This window comes from Pholis gunnellus, assembly GCF_910591455.1.
Source record: "Pholis gunnellus genome assembly, chromosome: 3".
In the NCBI taxonomy this organism is placed as follows: domain Eukaryota; kingdom Metazoa; phylum Chordata; class Actinopteri; order Perciformes; family Pholidae; genus Pholis; species Pholis gunnellus.
The window spans coordinates 6,071,835-6,093,785 of NC_136529.1; the positions used below are offsets into that span (position 1 = coordinate 6,071,835).

General features: G+C 38.6%; 1 protein-coding gene across 2 annotated transcripts in view; it reads left to right on the plus strand.

Moving 5' to 3' along the window:
- Nucleotides 1–21,951, plus strand: part of igsf21a (immunoglobin superfamily, member 21a) — a gene marked incomplete at both ends in the record, with an annotated part of 169,431 nt that overhangs the window by 45,574 nt on the left and 101,906 nt on the right. For both annotated transcript variants that reach the window (XM_079157019.1, XM_079157018.1), the window contains one exon: nt 8,409–8,521. In XM_079157019.1, the coding sequence (XP_079013145.1) occupies nt 8,409–8,521 (113 nt within the window). The remainder of the gene's footprint in view (nt 1–8,408; nt 8,522–21,951) is intronic.

Genomic DNA, 21,951 nt, shown 5'->3' on the forward strand with positions numbered 1-21,951 from the left:
CCCTTCAGAGTGAGCACCCACTAATGGGGTTCCTTGTGATTGCTACCCACTATAGTTGTACGGGCTTGTGAGAGGGCAGTGGATTACAACAACGGACGGGTGCTGACGCTCTTGAAGCTGAAGCCTGTCATTAAACAGTAAATCACTCTGATTGAAAAACGCATCAGCTCCTGCAGCTTCCTATTTACAAAAGAAGACCTTCTCCACTGGTGCAGAGTGTGTTCTTGGACGAAATGAATCAACAATGAGTCATCCACATTCTCCTTTCAACTGAACGCTTCCTGGGCTCAGTTTGCATGTACAGTCACAAATCACTACCTGAGATGTGTTGACTTTGTTGAACGTGCAGCGTTCATTCATCCAGAGTGATTGTTGATACTGTTAGTTTGTTGAAAGATATACAGTGAACTAGAAGAGAGCACTCTGTAGAGTTCAGAGCTTTGCTACTTGTGACATACAAGTAGCAAATAATGCTTAATGCTTCCTCTGAACCATGAAACCTTCAGTCCTGCTGTGTGTTTGGTTCCTTACCTGTTAGCTAACCTTACCTGTTAGCTCTGTTAGCCCCGTTAGCTGTCAGCCCTGTTAGACAATCTGCTGCTAACAGCTAACTAGACTGTATGCTACCGTCATGAGAAGTCGTGCTACGTTGTAGTCAGTGTGTTGTTCACTTTGTCATTTGCCGTATTCAAACTTGACAGACTAAATCGAACCCTCTTGGTTAGTCTTTTCACTGTTCAAACAATCACCAACTCTGGTCAAAATATATACATAATAACTGAGTTAGATGTGAAATACGCTGGCTGTAGACACATGTTGGTGCTTGCTGTCTCTCTCTCTCTCTCTCTCTCTCTCTCTCTCTCTGCCTGCTGCGCAGCTGCTGACAGCTCCCATTCTTCAAAGGCAGACCATTAAATTAGCAAAATAAAATGTCAAAAATAAAATCGTAAATTGTATAAAAACCAACCAGCGATACGACCCAGTGGCTGCCAACAGCTAACTACGGTAGCTGTCCTATGTGGTGGGAAATAATCGTTTTAACCTCCCTGTGAGAAATAATCGAGATGAGAAAACTCTTAAATATGAAAAACATATTTATTGAACAGACACTAATAATAATTCAGCTGAATGGATAGAGCTCTTTCCCCACAGATGGTTCGGAGGTCTAACAACAAGGAATAGTACAGAGCATATACACACATTATCTCGTCTTCTCCCCCCCTCGCAGATGTCCTCCTCCTCCTCTGCCTGCCGATGCATCCAGGTCAGGTTCCCAGCCTTGGTATTGCTTTTGTTGCAGGGTAAAGTGGTGAAATCAGGAGGACGAACATTTATTATTTGGGTTTAAATGAGTCTAGTTGGCGTCGTCTGCATATATGCAGGTTTAAGCGATACTAGTTATAAGACATGTTACATTTCCACAACATCCTCCTACCGACATATGAAGACGAGCTCATTAGTAGTCAGTCCTCAGTTGCAGTCAGTGCTCAGAAACAGTCAGCACGATCCTGGGACAACGGAGCACCATTAGTCTCGAGCCCTGTTTTAAACAACCACTGATGAACAGTCCAAAGAAGAATCCAAACTGAAGCAGTTGTTGATCACTTGAATGAGCACAACAAAAAAATATTAGACTGCGGTGTCAAGCAGTAGGCTTTGTGAGATTGTGTGTGCACAGACACATGATCTCCTGGCAGAGATGATGATTACTCTTTTATATTTTAACACCTTTAATCTAATTAGAGTAGTAAATTTAGCACTACAATTGTTGTTAAATAAGTAAGTACAAACGATCTGGATTGTTAACAGGAATATATCCCATAATTTCATGTAAATTATTGGTTGATTTTGTTCATGTCGCCTAAAACAATCCAATTGAAGCGACAAGGAGATGTCAATTTCTTTACAACCCTGTGTTGGTAGTTGAGGCCATCATTTTTGGTTTGGACACCAATGATATTTGTGAGATTTGAGGATGCAGCAACATAGGTAGATACAGCTTTACAACAGAGACCAATAAGGCAACACAAGCTGTCAAAGCAATTGCCTGTGTGCCTGCTCCGAGCACTCCGCTTGTAAAGCTCTGACTACCAGAGATGCCACACGGCCACATCTCAGTGATGAAGCAACAATGTAAAGCAATGAAGGACAAACATAATAAGAACAAGGTCAAGGGTTGAAAAAGAGATGGATTTTACTTTAAAATAAAAGTGATTTATTTTGGTATTTTTAAATAGCACCTAAAAGTAGAGAAGTTTGTATGCATTACGTCTTTTCAATCGGTCGGTAGTTGACTTCCATCAGACGTTTGGTATTTCCACTTGTCACAGTTGTCATTTATGAGGAAAAGCACTCACTTTTGATGTGCTGCATGACAAATAGAGCCCTGGCTGTTTCTCAGGTGGTTTAGAAATGCAGCAAATTCAAAAGAACATCCTGCTATGGGTCGGCTCAGAAACCTTACTGTTCCTAACATTTCTTTAACCGTTTAACCGGACCTGACGATAAGACCATAAATCAAGCATTTCAGCAGTGACTTTTTGGCTCCAATCATCCTTATTATCTTCTATTCATGTTCTAAGAAATAAAAAGGATGAGGCAGTAAAGGTACCTCTATGATGTCAGAGATCTAATAGCCACTAAGTTCCTCACTTAGTGAATATCTTTCATGAAGAATAATGTGAAAAAGATATATAATGTGTTCCATTTACATAATCCATACCCCTGTTTGCCTTAGGCACTACACTTTTTCGGGGGGGGGCGACAGAACATTGATTCAATGCAAAGATTACAAATGCTGAGGTTATTGCTGCCGGAACATGAAAAGCAGTAATATGTCGGCTATCGTCCCGTCTATTTAATAGCTCACCACACGCTCGCTTGCCTTAAGCTGCTGCCTTCAAAATAAGTCACCTGGCTTTAGCTGAATTTATTGACTACCGCATGTGTTCACATTGCTGGACTTTAGAGGACACACTTTTTGTACTTGGCACATTAAATATGGTTTAATTGCAGATGTTGTATAGATACGCTGCCAAAAATGATTTGTCTTGCTGAAAGACATGAACAAAAATACGTACGCAGTGCTTCGCTGGAGCCATGGTATCCCGTCTTGGGTTATAGCAAAAAGCAGTTAAACACGAGGTATTATATTTATCCCATGTCCGTGCTATCGTATACTCACACGTCACTTGACTTTTTCTGGAACTGATGATTTGTTTTTAAGAAAATAAATGTGTTTGAGACACGAACACAGCTGTTTGTTTATACCGCTCAGAGGCACAGATGAGGAAGAGAGCTGAGAGCCGCAGCCATCATATTTGCTCATACATCTAAGCAAAGGTAGGCCACTGCCATAAATCACAGTGCACAATAACGGGCACATTTTGGGCCGGTCCATCATTGGCTGTGTTTTGTTTTCTCATTGCATCTTGGCAAATTGCTGTTATTAATGGGAGAAAGCATAGTTTGCAGCCCTCATTAGATGTTGTTCCAACAGCGCCTCTGATGGATTAAGACAAGCCAGAGGCCTCGTCTGCCTCTGCAAACCAGCTAATATGAGCCAATTAAATGCCATGCACTCTCTGGCCACTCTGCACTTGCTTATGTGCTCGTACAAGGATGTGCAAGCATTCAGCTTCCTGGCCAAAATGGATTTTAGTTTCCGAGACAAGCAGATTTATTTCAAAGATTTGCAGCGGAACCGTACACTTACCCTCGCATTCCATGATAATAAATTATGTCCCTTTTTAAAATCAGTTGTTTTCTCTGAGGAGGCTGAACATTTTGCTTTGATCAAGGAAGTTGCAAATCTTCATCCACATTTTTTTTTCTCATCTCTCCCCTCAGTAATTGGAGCTATTTGTGACACAAGCTGTTGGTTCTACCCGCGACGCGAGAGTCACCCACTGTGTTTGGGAGTGTTAGATTTCAAGGCAGAGCATCTGATTCATGCAGAAGAAGCTCATGGGTAGGTGGCTGTGAGCACTGCATAAATATACCTGAGGCTTCCTTCGAATGCGGGGCTCATAACAGAGGGAGGATCGATATTGTGCAGCGGTAGCATGAAAACAGAATGTAAGTCTCGCTGTCTGTTGAGTTTAAGCTCAGCTTAAACCGAAGGTTCCAGACATTACTTGCTAGAGCTTACTGGGTATATCCAGCCTGACACCTAAGTCATATTTCCACGAAGTGTTGTCTGTTAAAAGAATATACACATTCTTTAAAAAAAAAAAGAACAGAAAACACTGCTTTATGGATTGCTCTTTTCATTGATTCAAAGCAGAATCACTTCTCCCCTGACAGTTAGAATACACATTGAAGTCAAATAAAAGCCGTAAAGACAAGTTTCAAGCTTTTATACAGTCAGTACATTGTAAATTAAAGCGATCAGACTAAATTAAAGCTGTTGTTTGATGGTTTCTTTTACTGCGGCTTGCAACATGAAGGAAAATAAATGTGGCCTTTTTCCATTTTGATCAACATTGAAATATGTTGGAATCAAAGCAACGTGTTACGAGTGTGATAAACAACGGAGGGATTGTGCTGCGTGATTTTATATTTAATTAAGGCGGCATCACTATTGGTTGGAAAAACTAATAATGTGCCATATTGTTTGTGAGAGCTTGCACAGATTTAAATGTAGATTTTTCAGGATTTTGAGTTGACAAGGGCTAATTGGAGACCTTGTGTGTCCACGCAGAGCTGATACTCCTCTGGGGCAGCTGTCTAAATGATCACAAGTGTTGAATTATCTCCATTGGGTGATGACATACGTAAACACTTGCAGAGTGTTGATGTTTGCTGTGCGAATGTGGCCCACATTAGCCCATTTTTTTTAACAAGGGCGTCAGGCATAACAAGAGATATTGCTTGTTGGAAGACTTTCAACAGAGAATTGCCAAATAAAATGTGCCAAATCTATGAAGTCATTTGGTTGGCATTCGATGGATATGGAATTGCGCGGGAATCACGGCTTGGTGTCTTGGTATGTGCCGCCTGCAACTGCTCCAGTTCCTCGTAGGGATTATTTGAAATGTGAACTTCCCTGGCATGGAGTGCATAACCCATGTAATTTGCTCTTTTAAAAATTCCTCATCCCTCCCCACACGCTCCAGAGCATTTTTCTGTCATTGGCCATGCTGTATTTCCCTCTGTGCCACATAGTCAATGAATTGTTCACAATTAATCCCCGCAACCGCACAACAAGACCACCAAGCAATGCATACAGTGGATAGCACATCTAGAATTTTGGAGGAAATATATTTTACAACCTATAACTAAATATAACCATCACTAGGCAAGGCACACGTTTGTCTCCTTAACCCTGTATTCCACAGAGGCAGTTGACATTTTTTTTAACTTGTAAAATACATTTCCTTCCACCTCTCTGGAAAACTCACACAGACATTTTACAAGGCCAGGCTGCTCCTCTTGTGGGTTCGTCGTAAGTGGTTCGGATTTGCTCTAAGAGCATCAGCTCTGTGTTAATGACATGCAGTCGGTGGAAAGGTTTATTCATTCAATTTGACTCTAGAGAGAAGATCTCTTCAGTCTGCTGATTAAATTAAGATTCTTTAATAAGCATATCTAGGTGCGCTGACACGAGAGACATTCTGATCTAGTGTCTACTAAGCCAGATACCCGAAAACTCTGTATTAAAAGGCAAGTGACTGAATTCTGCAGCGTAATGCATTTCTCTTTCAGTTGCGTCGCAGTTTGGTGCTGATTATTCCCCTCTGCTCTGCCACACAAATCCACAGCTGTATTGTTAAATCATTTTCTAAAAGGAGAAGTTCTCTATGTGCACTTTTTTATTTGCTGTACATTCAGTTTGTAATGCATTTTTTTGTCTCATGAAAATCGTACACAAGGTAAAAAAGATAACATAGATTCTTGCACATACAAATGTTTTCAAAGTGGCAATACTTAAGATTTCAGTCCCAGTTGATTCACAATTTAGATTTGAGTGAACAAGAGTCTTTTTGTTGATACATGAGCTCCAAGTTATAATGAAAATCTTCAAGATTGCCACTTTAACACTAACTATATACATATCACCATTGCCTTGCAAAAAAGTTTATTTTAAAAAAAAATAAATAAACAATAATAAAACTCAGAAGTTAAGCAAAAAATAAATAAATTATATACAAATTTAATACAATTTAAAATTAAACAAATTAAATAGAAAAAAATATAATACATTTTCCGACACATGCTAATTTGTATATAGGTCTTCTTACATGCTATTGAAGTGAAACATCATATCTATGTAAGAAAATGGGTATTTGAAATGAGGACATCCCAGGCCTCTACAGCGGATGCCGTCGCTTTATGAATTACAACTAATGATCGTTCTGAGAGGGCAATATCTCTAAAATGATTCAACCATTGTTTTATGGATGGAGGAACAGAGGGAGAACCATAAGTGTATAATGGTCATCTATCTTAGCGGCAGTTAAAGAAGTATGATTTGGGTTAACCTGGTGATATCACGGAGGACGGAGTCACCGTTTAGGAATAATCACTTTGGGTTGTTTAGGAAGCTATGTATACTTTTGAACTATTATGTAATGTCTTGATCTCTTTGGCACGGTCCTAAATATTATTTAAACCCAGATGATTCTGGAAATCTTTACTTTAAACAACCACAATGTTCCCACTGCAATCCAACAAGTAATGGTGAAAGTAATGCAGAAGTAGTGTAGCTAGTAATGCATGACTCTACACAGACTGTAATAATGTAAAGTAACGTATTACTTTTAAATGAAAGTAACTTGTAATGTAACATGCTCAACACTGGTTATGTGATAATGATTGACTCCTGTCATACCAAATGATAGGAGTTCAGCCTGTGTAGTCAGCCGCACTCCCATGTTTAGTTGGTAATTTGAGTTAGAACTGTATTGCAAACCAAGGCTACATCTGTCTTTATCTCTAGTTGTCCTTTCTTTGTTTGCAGTGATCTCTTCTCGATGTTCTGTGAGACACTGGTCCCTCATAGTGCTTTATATTCTTTTACCAACACAATTATTGGTCATGAGGTCCTTTTTTATACCCTGCTTTATGTTTTTACAGTGATATCCATCTGTTTCACAAGATCCAATGCCCTCATTAAATACTGAATGTGTTGAAACAAGCTATTATGTTGGGCAGAGGGTTGCTGTCTGTCAGTGGAAGTCGGCCCACGCAGCATCGCTGGCTCACTCTGCTCGTCAGGGTGGTAGCATATGAAACAATGCCCTTTTCACTCGTATGTAAGATAGATATATTTTCGATGGATAAAAAATGTATGCATGTTTGGCCATACATTGAGCTCCCCCAGATGTTAGGTTATGCATTGCCTCCACTTGAATGTATCCGCCATACCGTCTTCATGTGATTGCCCTCTTCCACTTTGTCTGTTGTCTATTCGTATGGGTGATTTGCTGATGTGTTTTGCGGTTCTGTATTCATGACTATAATCACAAAAGTCGCAGTTGTTGTAATGGAAAATATAAGAATTTTCAATTATTTGACAATAAGAAAGCTGCAGGTAGTGTACTGCATGGTACTTTTTAAACAGTTTATTCTCAGATTTTTGTATACAAATTATGATATTGTCAAAATCAATGGCAGCATTACCCTTTAAAATACATTTTCATACTTTGTTTCTGACATGCGACACTTTCTTTATTTTCACGGACAACGAAAACCACATTATTTACAACAATTGTTAGAATATTGATGCTCTTCAAATGCCTTTTCTCGGATGTGTATTGACTGTGTATGTTCACTCAAGGCCAAACAACTTCAATAAATAACTGGAAAGCTTAAACAGCACATGCAGGATGAATTCTATGGAAATGTCAGAAGCAGCTATGTTAAACATTCAATCATGCAGATTTCACACAGCAGTCTGTTTGAAGGAAGATGGATTTTGTATTTGACAAAATAGAATACATATAACTGCTTATTGTTGAGAAATAACTGCTATAAGAGCTACATGGTGCATAGTGTTCAAGGTAGAGATTAGAGAAAGGGTTGCACTCTAATTCTGGTTTGTTTGTTTCAATCTCAACAAATTGTGAAAAGTGAACACTCTTAGCCCCTTAAGTAACTGCAACTGAAGTGCTATTTACCAAGATACTTAACCCCCATGTGGGACAGCGCTGGTTGTGTAATTGCATAAAGATGAATCATGGCATTATTCCAAAAGAGAAGGAGGACTCAGTCAGTCAATCTTTGGCTTTTTATTTCATTCGATTCATATTCTGCAAATTCTTGACTGCTTTATTGCTGTTGTCCAACATTTAACTTAGCAGCAAAGAAAAACAACAGTAACATGTATCTTGTTTAAGCAAAGTGTTTTTATGGTACACGACTGTAATTAAACTCTTTTTCACTGTTTCCTTTTTTTTTTTCTCCAGGATATTTGACAGTTACCATAGAGCCCCTGCCTCCTGTTGTTGTGGGAGAGACTGTTACTCTCAAGTGTAACTTCAAAACTGACGGAAGGCTTCGAGAGATCGTTTGGTACAGGGTGAGTAAATCCGTCCACACTTCTTTCAATGCCATTAAGCACTAGATTCTCTCTAGAGCATCTGAGGAGGTCAATGCCAATCATCATATCACAGTTGCACCGCTGGGTTAGGAGAAACACCATGCACGGTCAAACTGCAATAGTTAGGAAACAAGCCATTATCTCAGGCCAGCTGTATGGGAGGCATCACTGGCTGCTTGGGAATTTGATTTCTCAATCTGCTGGTCATCACCATCATTTCCTAATAGTTCACAGCTGGCGACTCAACTGTTATTAAAATCCCAGTTGGTGTACTACACTGCCTAAGTGCTGCCAATAATTAGATGGCTGTTGGAGGAGAAAAAACAACACCACAAAGCCCTTTGTATGTCCAAGACAGAGGTAATTTGGTCCTCAAAGCTGGCATGTTTCAAAGTTTTGTTTGATAGTGAAGATTGGTTCAACAAATCCGCAAATGATTGCAGTTGGCACAAGATACATTTGTTTCGCTTCAAGACAGACACCGAAAAGTTCTTGAATTGGAAAGCAGTAGCAGCTCCTGCTGTCACACCCTTTTCTGACCATTTGTTTTTGCCAGAAACTCCCCAATAATTCTTGAGTGCTTTACAGATTTGCTTTGTTAAAGCGGTTAACTCTTCATCAAGTTGTTTGTGAAGTCGCTGGGTGATGATTGGATTTGTATAATGTTGGTACAGACAAACTGTAGAGCCTGGAATGTTATCAACCAAGCCAACAGTAGGTATTCCATGAAATGCATTCTTGCTCTGTCCTCTGTTGTTCGAAGACGAACAAGTGCACAGCACGCAGACAGACATTGCAAGGGTGGCTTTGCTCATGACAATATACTCTGATGTGTAATGAACAATAGATGTGGCTCAGAGGACTTTACACATGAACTACAGTCTGCTTATCATGCTGAGAACTATTCAGCCTGAAACCAGTCGTATATCTTCGGAGGAAGCTTTCCAATGTCTGAAAAGATAAGGTGCTATTGAATTACATTACATTACAGTCATTTAGCAGACGCTTTTATCCCAAGTGACATAGGTATTCAAGAGAACTACTAGTCACCAGAAGTCATAAATGCATCTCCTTTTTTAAACAAGCATCTAAGAGCATAAACCAGAGCAAACGTACAGTGCAGAAACAAACTAATACAATAAGTGCAACAAACTAATACGAATACAATAAGTGCAACGAAGTAACACGAATACAATAAGTGCTAAATTGGATTGAAAATGTAGGATGCTGCATTTCTAACTGTTCTTTTGTATGTCTCTTCTGCATCTCACGCCATTGGAAGTGCAAGGAAATCATTATTGAAAACCATAATATATATATATATATATATATATATATATATATATATATATATATCATGTGCAATATTAGTTTTTCAACATTGGGCAATTTTAGTTTTCCATATCATGCTCAATATTACTTATAAACCTTACATTTCTGTTGTTACTTTTATTGCTATTCTATTTTGCAAGGATGTTAATATTATTACATACTTTATCGTTATTACTCTGTTGTGGCTTTTTTATTCTTATGTTGTAATTTTTAGCAATAAGATAAAACGGTTCCATCTTATCTTATCAACACTAAATCACGGAGTAAAACATATTAATTTGTCCACCACGAGGCTGGAGGGAATAAAAAAAAAAAGACCCTGCCACAAAGACAAAATCACTTTTACAACTCACTATTATGTCTTTTACAGTATTCTGTTACCACCTTAGTGAAAACCTCTCTCTGCAGCATTATCAACTGATCGCACGTCTTCACTGCAAAAGCAAGAAGCCTACGTCAACACAAAGGGGAAATGACGTACAACTGGAACGCCACATGTTTGAGCGCCTCATCATGTTGGGTCACTGACCAATCAACTGGCCCAGGAAAACTTCCCAAATGGCCTGTTGCCAGTATGCAATCTTTACTGGTGAATCCTGCATCTTAATTGATAATTATTCAAACAGCATTAGATAATTGTGAATGTACACATTCACCTTGGTTTCACCCTCCACTCTGTGCTGGAACACGCCGTTCATTAAGGAGAGAGCAGCAGTTATGCAGAAACGGTGTCTTCTGCTGTCTCACTTTTATTTTTTGTGAAATAAAACAATGTCTCTGGACCTCATCTTAGCAAATGCTGACCTTTTCAAGGTAGGACAAAAAAGAGATTTATGGCACTTTACACATTCACCTTAGTGTCATAGATCACTTTCATTGCTTTGACAATTCATTTAATCAGGCAGGGATTGGAGAGTGTTGTTTTGCTCGTATTCTATCAGATTTCTGAAGTTTAAATAACCGCTGTGAGAATAGAGCATGCCCATATTAAGTGTTCTCGCGAGGAAAGCAAAGAGGTTGTAGCAGAAACTGGCCCCATCTCTCAAGTGGCCACTGCTCAGCACAACCGTTGATCAATTATAAATCAATTACCCACACTTGGCTGCCAACGTTTCTTTAATCTCTGCCTTTTATTTGACTAAATAATGTTGACTTCTCATTTTACCTCCTGTTTAAGTGGAACTGGGGTTGATACTCACCTGGGGAATCCTCGTAGCTAATCGAAGCTTGGCCAATCAGACAGGGGGCTGTATCAACTGAATATTTCAGTGAGCGCTCATGTGTGCTGTGAGATCCTGACGTATTCTGTTTGAGGATATTTTAAAGCATAACACATCCAGACTGCAGTGAGGATTAGCACGTAGGATGCACTTAAGATAAACCTCCTTTCAGAGAACCTTTCATGCCTCAAAAAATCTCAGGCATTGTCTGCACAACCAGAGATAAAAGTAATGCTTTTGATATGAGCTACACTATGGTTTCTATTATATTAAAGCATTTTCTTTTTCTTTCTTACTATTTTTATTTTTTTAGGGAACGTACTATAGTATAACTACAGAGTGGAGTGTGGAGGTGTGTGGAGGGGGGGTGTGACACCCACTCTTTTTTTCTAAGACTTTTTACTTGACCTTTCCATATGATTTGATACCTTGACATACATTTTTCATACCTACTACAGTGAAGCAAGGGCTTTTAAATTCAAATTCAGTCCAGAGATTAGAGATTATCTGCACACTTTTTCATACAATTCTTAATCACTTGCGTTTCGTTGATATTGTCCATACTCCCTCATTATTTGAGATCTAACAGACCCCTTTGAAATAATAATAATAATAATAATAATAATAATAATAATAATAATAATAATAATAATAATAATAATAATAGTGTAAAACCCTATATGTAGAAAATAATTTAAGTTTGCAGATTTGATGAAGGTGACCACTGTAAAGCATTGTTAGTGGAAACTACTTATATGGATACAAAATATATATATTTTAAATTTCAAATAATTTGCTCATCAAGTACTCAGTTTACTGTTTATTTTGGGTATTTTTCATACATGACAAATATAAAAAAAAAATTTCAAACTGATGATTCTCCCATGATGCTCTGCTTGACCCTTTTGCTTCTAACTGGCCACCTGAGGCTGATGCTGCATGCACATTGAAAGCAAGGCGAGAAAAATCTAAAGTCATTTTTCTCTCATTTACAAAAAACTAAAAATCTGCTCGAAGCTTATGACAAACTGCCAAGAACGAGTCAACGAGATGCAGCGGTGAAACTTGTTGTCAGGCTGCAGTCGTGGCTGCCAGTGATGGAGACGGAAAACAAATGTGCCAGCAAAAGCACCTGTGGTTGAAGCCGCCCTTGAAACAGCTGTACTCTATTTTGAAAGTCATTACAATTCAGTAGATGGGGAATGCCAATTAGATGGTAATCTGCATGAAAAATAAAGAAAAACTAAATCTCCATCTGCTTACAGTGATCAGTTTGACCCAGACAGACGTGATCCCTGTAAGAGGTTTCCATTGTGTTTTATCAAATAAGGAAATATGTTTTTCTTCAAATTATTTATTCACCAGAAGTCATTCACAGACAAAGAAATGTGCAATATGTTGTCGTATAGAGGCCACTGATCACAGACATAGAGCATTATTCAAATCTATTGTATATAACCCTATTTTGATGAGATGCATCATTCAAGCCACGCAGTGGAGTATACAATAAAATGTTTAAAATAGGAATGTTTTGCCAAATGTAACAAAAAAAGCTAAATGAATCATTGTCTGCACCTTCACTTTATGCCCTTTACCCTGTGATAATAATCCTATGGATAAGATCTGGTGTTATACTTCTCATTCAACAATAGCAGACAGACAGGCAGCGAGTGCGAGAACGGACTTCGGTAATGCTTGATGTATAACCCTGCAGCTAATGCTTCCAGAGCAAATAAATTAAATCCTCTCAAGTGTCTATGGTTTTATATTACATGCCACATGAAGGTTTGTAGTGAGTTGTGAATGCTGACAGGCCGTGGTTTAGGCTCTATGGGTATGTAATGCCATCAAGCTGTCTATTATGCTTTAATAGCACACAAATGGCAATGATGGATCATTTGATAGGCTGGAGCTTATGTGCTGCCTGTTTGGGAGTCAGCGCGGTGGCACGGTACTCGGGGACGGCTCCTCGAAGACCTGCACACGAGCTCATCTCATGCCGTGCCTGTTTTAATTTATGTCATTCTAATGAACATACACATATGGGAGCTCTCCCAGCGGGCGCCCAGGTAAACCACACTGACGGTGGCGGAGCAAGAGGTGTCTGTTAGCTTGCCTGTTGAGTGCAGGCTCTGCTGTTCTCCCTCCTTCCCCTCACTCTGCCCATTACAGAGCAGCTCCATCCTCCCGACATAACTCTTCTGGGACCCTCGCTCTCGCCGATGCGAGTGTCTTCTCTAAGACACTTCCCTAATTTACCACTGGACCGTCTGCTGGCTGAGCTGGTTTTCTGACGCTCATCTCATCATTCAGCTGTGTCCACCGCTGTCCATTTCATTATTAGGATTCAAACTCACCTACATTTATAATCCTGCTCTCTGCGGAATTGAACGCCACTCCCCCCCCCCACACTCCATGTGCTTTGTGGGTACATATTGTAGCAAAATAACATGAAATATGAATAGTGTCCCATGTTCTTCATGCTGACAAACTACAAAATACTCTGCGTGGGTTATTGTGAGCAAGAGCAAGACAAAAATTACTGGAATTTGTGCTCCACATTTCCAACTCATCCGTTTGCTCGCTTAATTATACATTCTCCAATTATCTACTTATTTACTTGAATTCTAATCATGTTTGTCTTTTGGTTATTTTATTGCGACTTTTCGTTGTGGATAGTTTGTTAGTGGATAGTAGGAATATAAGTCAACAGAAAGACTCCATATAGGTGCACATTAAGCGTCTTTTTATATTGTCATATTTTAACAAACACTGTGCTTTCAAGTCTAATTAGCTTGTGGAATAGCAGTAACATTGGCTCCCTGCCTGCTTTTTGAAATGGCTCACTAACCATGTCTTGAAACCATCATTGTGATCCGTGAGGTACACTGTAGGTAAATATGTACTTATGTGATATTATGCTGTGGTAGGGAAAGAAGTAATAGTTATCTTGTCATTTAGGGCTTTTACTTTGAAGAATATGTGATGTTGGGTTTCCTCCCCAATCGTGCGGGTGTGTTGGTATTTGCATTGAAGCAGTAAAAAAATGAATAGTTTATAATGACTAGAAAGGATAATAACCAAAGAGCCGTAAATCTCAATCATCAACTTAATACTTTTGACAGCTTGTCAAATGTTAATGAAACTATCTGCCCTCACATATTATATTAAGATCATCAAGTTCAACAGTTAGCTTTACAATGCTACAACACCTGAGGTAACAGATGTTGATACAAAAATATTTAATACTGCTCAAACCACTTACAAATATGATTTTCACATTAACTGCCAAGCTAGGATGTAATGGGATGTTTCGTTGATTTACTCAAACTTATTTCAAGTGCATTCCAAAATTGCTCTTTTTGCTAGATAGTGCACTATATTACACTTTATATTATTCGAGTGTGTAAAGGTATTCACTATGAATTATACTCAACAATCCCACAATGGATTGGAAGAAGTCGTGTCCGTGACATGGGCACAACTCCTGCTACAGTAACAATCCCACAATGCAATCCTTCATATTTTTTTAGATGCAACATTTTAAAGTCGAGCCACACTACACCTGCAAAACAATGATGACGCATAAATGTCTGAAACCTCAGTTTATTGCTTAAATAGAGCAAACTTTTGAGCATCTATTAGAGAGTAGTGAATGAGCGAATCAGCGAGGGATCTTGTGCACAGACACAGACTGTACAAAACATGGAGGTAGTCTTCATGATTTTTTAGCTCAAATGGCATCGGCCATCGGCCATCACCCTCTTGGCAGATACAGCCTAACTGCCGGCTATTCCAAAAATGGACAAAGAGGTGATCGAGGTAAAAGGCACCCATCTGTCACTCCAAGCAACCGTGCCCTCAATTATGCCTAACTTTAAGTCATAATTTAAACATGGAAGGTGTATATAAATTCACCCCCTGTACAGTTTTTATGAATGAGGAACCTTTCTTTGTACCAGGCTATAAGCATGTTCTTTTTCTGCTGTAAAGTTGGGCATTTTAACACGGGCGTCTTTGGGGATTAACTCGCTTTTTGGAGCCAGCCACCAGTGGCCATTGGATGAACTGCAGTTTTTGGCAATTCCATGTTGGCTTCATTTCTCCGCACCAGAAGTTGCTGCTTGGGCACAAAATATCATTACCCATAATGGGTCATTTTAAAATGGCTCATTCACTCTGAAGTTAGCTATTTAATGTTTGTGTTAGTGAGAAAGTAATTTCTATGTGTCTTGGATTTAAGTAGATATAAATCCTATGTTTCAAAATGCTGTATCAGCGCACACACATAATGCTCATGCGTCGTGAACAGACCACAGTCCTTACTGACTTTGTTGGGGTTCTCATATCCAAATGCTGCATGCAGAGTTCTTCCCTCTCGACATATTGCCATTTTTTTTTTAATGGCACAGAAGTGTTGTACATGTGTTTGCCAGCAGTGTTTGGACACAGGCCAAGCTGCCTTAGCTGCTTTAAAAGATGTTTAAATTTGGAAATATGAAAGTAGTTCTGTATTGAAAATACTGACCCAACTGTACAGTCTAACTTAGGGCAAGAAATACTCAATCTGGGATAAAAGTGAGACACTTGGTGCCCACACAAACTCTGCACCCCCAACTCGTACATCGCCTCTGGTGGTATTCTCCAGATTTACTTGTGGCCCACATTTTGACAAATCCCATTAAAGCTGTCGACAGTGTCAAAGCACAATATAACAGCTATGCAAAAGACACATCTCCTGTCACAGTAAGCCAAGCAATATAGCAGTGCATTACATTATATGCGTTACATAAGAGGGCATTGACTTGTCTTTTTCTGGCCACATGTTAACTCCACAATTCGATGGCAAAGATATGTTACCGGACACTCAAACACAAAGGTGCAGTGTTTTTATAGCCAGTAATCCTCTTTCTTGACTGTGGCGAGACACAGAAGGCGTCATTTGTTAAATCCGAGTTTAAAATCTTCAAGACAGGGGTTGCCTGGGCAACTGGGATGTGTGAGTACAGAAGAGAGCTCGCCGAGTGTGTACGCACAGCACACTCCTGTGGGGTTTCGAGTGTCTAACTTCCTGCTGTTTATTCTGAGTGGGATTGTGTAGGTTCAAAAATGTCTCTTCTTACTTGTGCTTTATTGAAGTGTTTAGTCATATTGGACTGATGAATGCAGGCTAATGCATACATTCTGTCTATGTACACCGTCTGTCTGTCTGTCTGTCTGTCTTTTTTGTAAGTACCTGTTAGTTTTTGATTGGACATGCATGTTTTGATTGTGGGTAATAATACATTTGTACTTACTACTGAAATCAAATCAAATCAAGCTCATTTGTCACATACGTCCATAATCATGCACAGTACAACGTGTAGTCAAATTATTTTGAGCTTATGGCTCCAGAAAGCAATTACTGTAAACAATGGAACACCCTTTTTTCCCTGATACTGCATTTGTGTCTTGACATGGCGAGAGGCAATAATATCCTTCACTCTTAAATGTGCCAGCTTTATCTGGACTGAACTTCTTTTCCTGGATAGAAAACAGTTTGTGTGACAATGGATTCCCTTTTGTCTGCTATTAGGGCTTATGCCCAGCGAGTTATTTAGATAGTGTGTCCTACTTGGCAGTCGAGTTTGTTGTTCTCCTCTAGACGCCTCGTTTGATTGTAGCATCATTAAAACGTCTGAGCATTCCCCTGCCTTGATCTTGCGTCTGCACTTGGGTTCAACTCCTGATTGTGAGTCCGTCAGAAGGAATAGCTTTGCACTGTAGTGCCCTTTGAAAAGCAGAAAACCCTCAACACTTGTCCCACAATCTGGGGAAAAAAAGAAACTGGCAGATGAATCTCTGATTGCACAAGACATCTAAAACATAGAAATGTGTCAACGTGATTTATTCAGCAACATGTTTATGTTGGCAGCAACAGGTACACATCAACATGTGTGTTGTTCTTTTGTCTATTTATTTGTTTGCATTTTACAAAATGAGACATTTTGTTCCTTTTTCGGTGAAAGAACAATGTGTGTTTCAAGTAAGCCCACTGGAGCCACATGCAGTGTAACGATAATACATTTTGCAATCAACAGCCAAAGTAATTACCTCCTGATGTGGTCATTGTCTTCTCAAGTTGTGTGTCCTCAACCAAATCTAAATGTATTGAGAGGGATCTCACAAGTGAGCTCTTTCCCACGTCACATTAATATAGAATGTCAAGTGCTGCATTACAAAAAAAAAAAATCTTTTTAATATCTATCTCTGAACAATTAGTCTGTGGTTACCAACAGATTGAAATGTCTCATTTATTGAAGCTAATTGCAAGTGTTTTTGCACATGTGTGCATAATAAGAAGTACAAGAACCACTTGCACACAGTGAAACTCTCACTCGTCACAACTCCTAAACATTTTATCATCGTTTGAGCCATCACTTGCTAAATTAACCATCCAATTAAAATCGGCCAAACATACATATACATGACTTTGCATGAATAGTGAAAGGTACATTTTCAGTACATGTTACACATTGCCACACAAATAAATGTACTGTATACATACAAATGTGCATATCCTTTTTCTGTGTACTACAGTAATGGTCCGGATTGACTTCTTCCAGTACTTTTACCTGTAGCGACACACAATAATATTCAGCTGGACATGTCTGACACTCTTGTATAGTGCAGTAAGCAGTCAGAGTCAACACAAAATGGGAGAACAAAATAGAGATTTGTATACAAGAAATATTTCCAGGATTGACTGGCATGGTGAAAAGAACTGACAAATTACTGAGACTAGGATAACTAGGATTCGAAGCTTTGAATTTTAAAAGATGTTGAGACCGTTTCAGAAAATGAGCTAATGTGATTAAGATTAATCCTAAATATATGTAAAACACATCCAAGACCCCGCCCGTGAACGACTTCCCTGTCTTAGCCGGGGGGACAGCGAACTGACCAATCGGAGAGAACGTTGGGAAACACTTGCATTTCGTTTCAAATTTTGACGATGTTTCCGCACCTTTTTTTTTTTTTGTTGGTAAAAAAAAAAAAAAGTGTCATGGCCCTTTAAACAGTGGCACAAAACCTCTGTCATCTTTATTAGCCTGCTGCTCCATGCCGAATGTAGTGCCCCGAGGGGAATTGGAGATAAGGTGATATGGATCACTGCACAGCAACCTTCCCCTTTGAGAATGCACCCGGGGCAAATAAGCAGCCTGTTATACATTGAATGATAATTACACACTTTGTGTCAGCAAACTACTAGATGAGTCCCATTTTATCCACAAACTCTAATAGCAACAAAGGGGACTGATCAGTGCCGCGCCGGTCTGAGAGCTTGTTCCGCTAATGGCGGAGAATGTGACGACAACGGAATATTTTGTTCCCATGCAACTAATAAGTGAACAATGTCTCCTCATTCAATGCATCTCTCAAAGATCCCCAGGTATCTATCAAAAGCATACTCTGTATCTAATCAATTAGGTCAACAAATGATTATACGGAAACAAAACATCCACAAGATCTTTTGTTTTTTTTGGTTCATTTTCTCTCCATGACAATATGATTTAATACATTATAATTGTTACATCATACTTCTTTTATCTTTATGATAAATGTAAGCACCAGGGTATAGTTTATACTTTATCATACACGCGTCACAAAAGTGTTGCATAGCACATTTATTTTCTAATCTCTTTTTTAGTGTTTTTATCCAGAAATTGGTTACATAATGGTATTAAATGTAATCATAGTGCTTGGATACTGTAAAACAATTGAACATTGTTTTTAATTAGAAAGATGACATTTGATTATATGGATCTCAATATGCTTGCTTCATTATATTTCATTAACAACGGCCATCTGGGAGAAGATTTCAACTTCAAAGTTATTGCTTATTCTTCACTCTTTTTTTTTTTTTAAGCCTTGCTGCAGTTCTTCCAGTTTTCAACATGTCTTGAAATTGCATAATCTCACAACCAGATTTTTTAAATCCATTCTTACAGTCACAGAAGGATCAAACAAGACAGTGATTACTCAGCGATTAGGAGTGGATCAGAGCCTCTTTGTGACATTTGCCTTAGAGGAGGAAATAATGTTCATGCCAGGAGAGTATTAGCAGTGACCGCTACTCCGCCTCAATGCAACACATTGTGCGGTCCTCCCGAGGCACAAAACAGTTACTTATGTAGTTCTTTATATATTTGTTTACTTGTTCAATACTTTGTTTATTTGACTATGACTAGACTGTGATGAGATATACTTCCAAAGGGGGGAAAACACCCACATACAAACAAATGACATATATAGCAAAACCTTGACTGCCTTGTAAATATATCAATGAATTAATTATACTGTACGCTTCCAAGTCAGACACTCAAATACTTTATAACATTATAATATCATTTTTTCATATTTTTCTAACACCAACATATCCCATAAAAAGACCAACACCAACAATTAATTGAGAATAGTCACAAGTCTGTGTAGCCCAAGCCTGATAGTGCTGATTCCTCTGTGCCATAGAGCTCCATTGTTGTCCAAAAACTATTAAAAGCCCATCAGTGAGTCACACTGTTGCACTGGGTGACATGTTCCTTCATTACCATGAACATGGGCCCTTTAGTGTATTTTGATGTGATCTCACATACAACGTTCTGCTCCTGTAAATACTCACTAGAGCACCAGATGTGTATTAATCCACAGCTGAAAATAGTCCCCAACAAATGCACTACACATTCATGTAGTCTGCTGAAAACTACCGTATTCTGCTGATTAAATAATACCAGTAGGAAGCCTTTTTTTCTATGAAATTATTTATTTGTGACCTATTTTACATGGGTCCATACATGCAATAGAATGTGTATATATATATATATATATATATATATATATATATATATATATATATGACATATATGTGTGTGGATTTCTCTGGTCTTGGACGCTGGTGTATAGTGCTTTCAAGCTAACACAGGGACTTTATTTCATTGTCAGCCTAATTGACAGTTTTATATATATTCCAGGTGCAGCAAGAAGAAAATATTATAAATGTTTCAGTGTAACATCTGATGTGTTGGTAGAATACACAGAATTTGGTGAGCATTGTAGGCTAAGCATGACTGTAACTGATATTCATTTACCAAAACAAACACAGGACTTTAACCCAGGAGACCGCTGTCCCTGCCCTGTGTGAAACTAAAAGTCAGTGTTGACTTATTTTGCCACACAAGTGGTTTGTCAAGTGACTCCTTAGTCACAAGAGTCGTCAAATTAACGTCAACCACAATCTCTTCATAACCCCAAATGTTTTTTTTTTCATAAACAACACTTCCTGTGAAGAAGGAAGTTTATATTGAAAAGACAGTATGCATGTACAAAACATGTTCTGACGCTGGCCCTCACACGTTCCAAACTGATTCTAGAGGGGGACCTAGTTTAATAGTTTGAAGCCAAACACCACTGACCAAGCTGTGGTATTTCAGGAGGTGGTAGTGAGAATGTGTTGGGTTAGACGTAATTATATTTCAGCTTTTCTTTGCAGTAGGTTCATATGGCTCCAGCGACATATCTTGTGCCTTTTGAAAATAACATAATGTGACAACCGTTATACATTTTGCATGTGTTCAACAAGACAAATGTAATATGTGTTGGCTTGTTCCTTCAGTATGACTGCATTCAAATACAACATTAATAGTCCATGATGCAACATCAGTGTGGGTGCAGAAACCATTGAACGTTTTATAGAAATAGGTCATTACAGCAATATTTGTTCATGTGATGTGTTTCTTATCAATGCAAGCTTCATAGTAAGTTGACATAAAATGTAAAAAAGAAAATTGGATAAATAAAGGGAGACCAAAATGTAACCAAATTATCCTCTGATTGACGCTATCTAAATTAGTCCAGGCTTTGCCGACAATAGGAAGTTGTTAGATAATATTGATCGCTATCTACAAGTTTAGACATCCACACTTAGCACAACAGTTATCATCCCTTCATCCATCTTTTCATGCCTGTCTGTATCGTCTTTTCTTTCCATTTAGGGTCATTAGGTGGCCATCCCAACACTCCAGCAGGCATTAAGTGAACGGCATTGAAACACTGTGGGTATGTCACCACTGTATCACAGGGCTAATTGGGGCACCACTTATCAGCACTTAATAAACACGAGGAGTTAATAAGTACTCATTAGGGATCAATACTTTAGGGGCACATATTCTACATAGTCAACCCCAAATGGAATGAAAACAGCAATCTTCTTTTTGACATCTTTAAAGTGAAACATATTCAACAAAGACAAATTAAAGGAAATATGAATAACCATAAAAAGGAGTCTTTTTTTCTGAACATCCCAACTATGAACTGCAGTGACTTATTTTCTTTATTGTGGTCCCACAAAATAATCTCGTCAATTTTGTTGTTGTTGTTGTTGTTGTTGTTGTTGTTGTTGTTGTTGTTGTTGTTGTTGACTCCTTTAAACAAGGCTCCATTGAAACATACATAGAGCCTGGGGCCAAACTGCCCCTGCTCTGTAATCACCCTGTCTGAAAGCTTGATTTTCTTTGGCAATCCATAACAAATTGTTTACAGAGTGAACCATCACTGCTCTGCAACCTTGCAGCAATAAAAGTAATATGATAACAATACTACTGCAATTCAGGGATTGTTTCTTTCCTTGGGTTGCCAAATGGGATTGAAATCATAGTAAACTAACCAAACCCAATTGCAGCGTTCCTCCATTTATTAATAATTACGTGCAAATAGAACACTTAATACAACGGTTTTATCAAGACAAATCCACTGAATCGCTTAAATAATAAACAGGAAAATAAATAGATATATCCTGTGCCAGCCCTTTCTCCAAAAAAA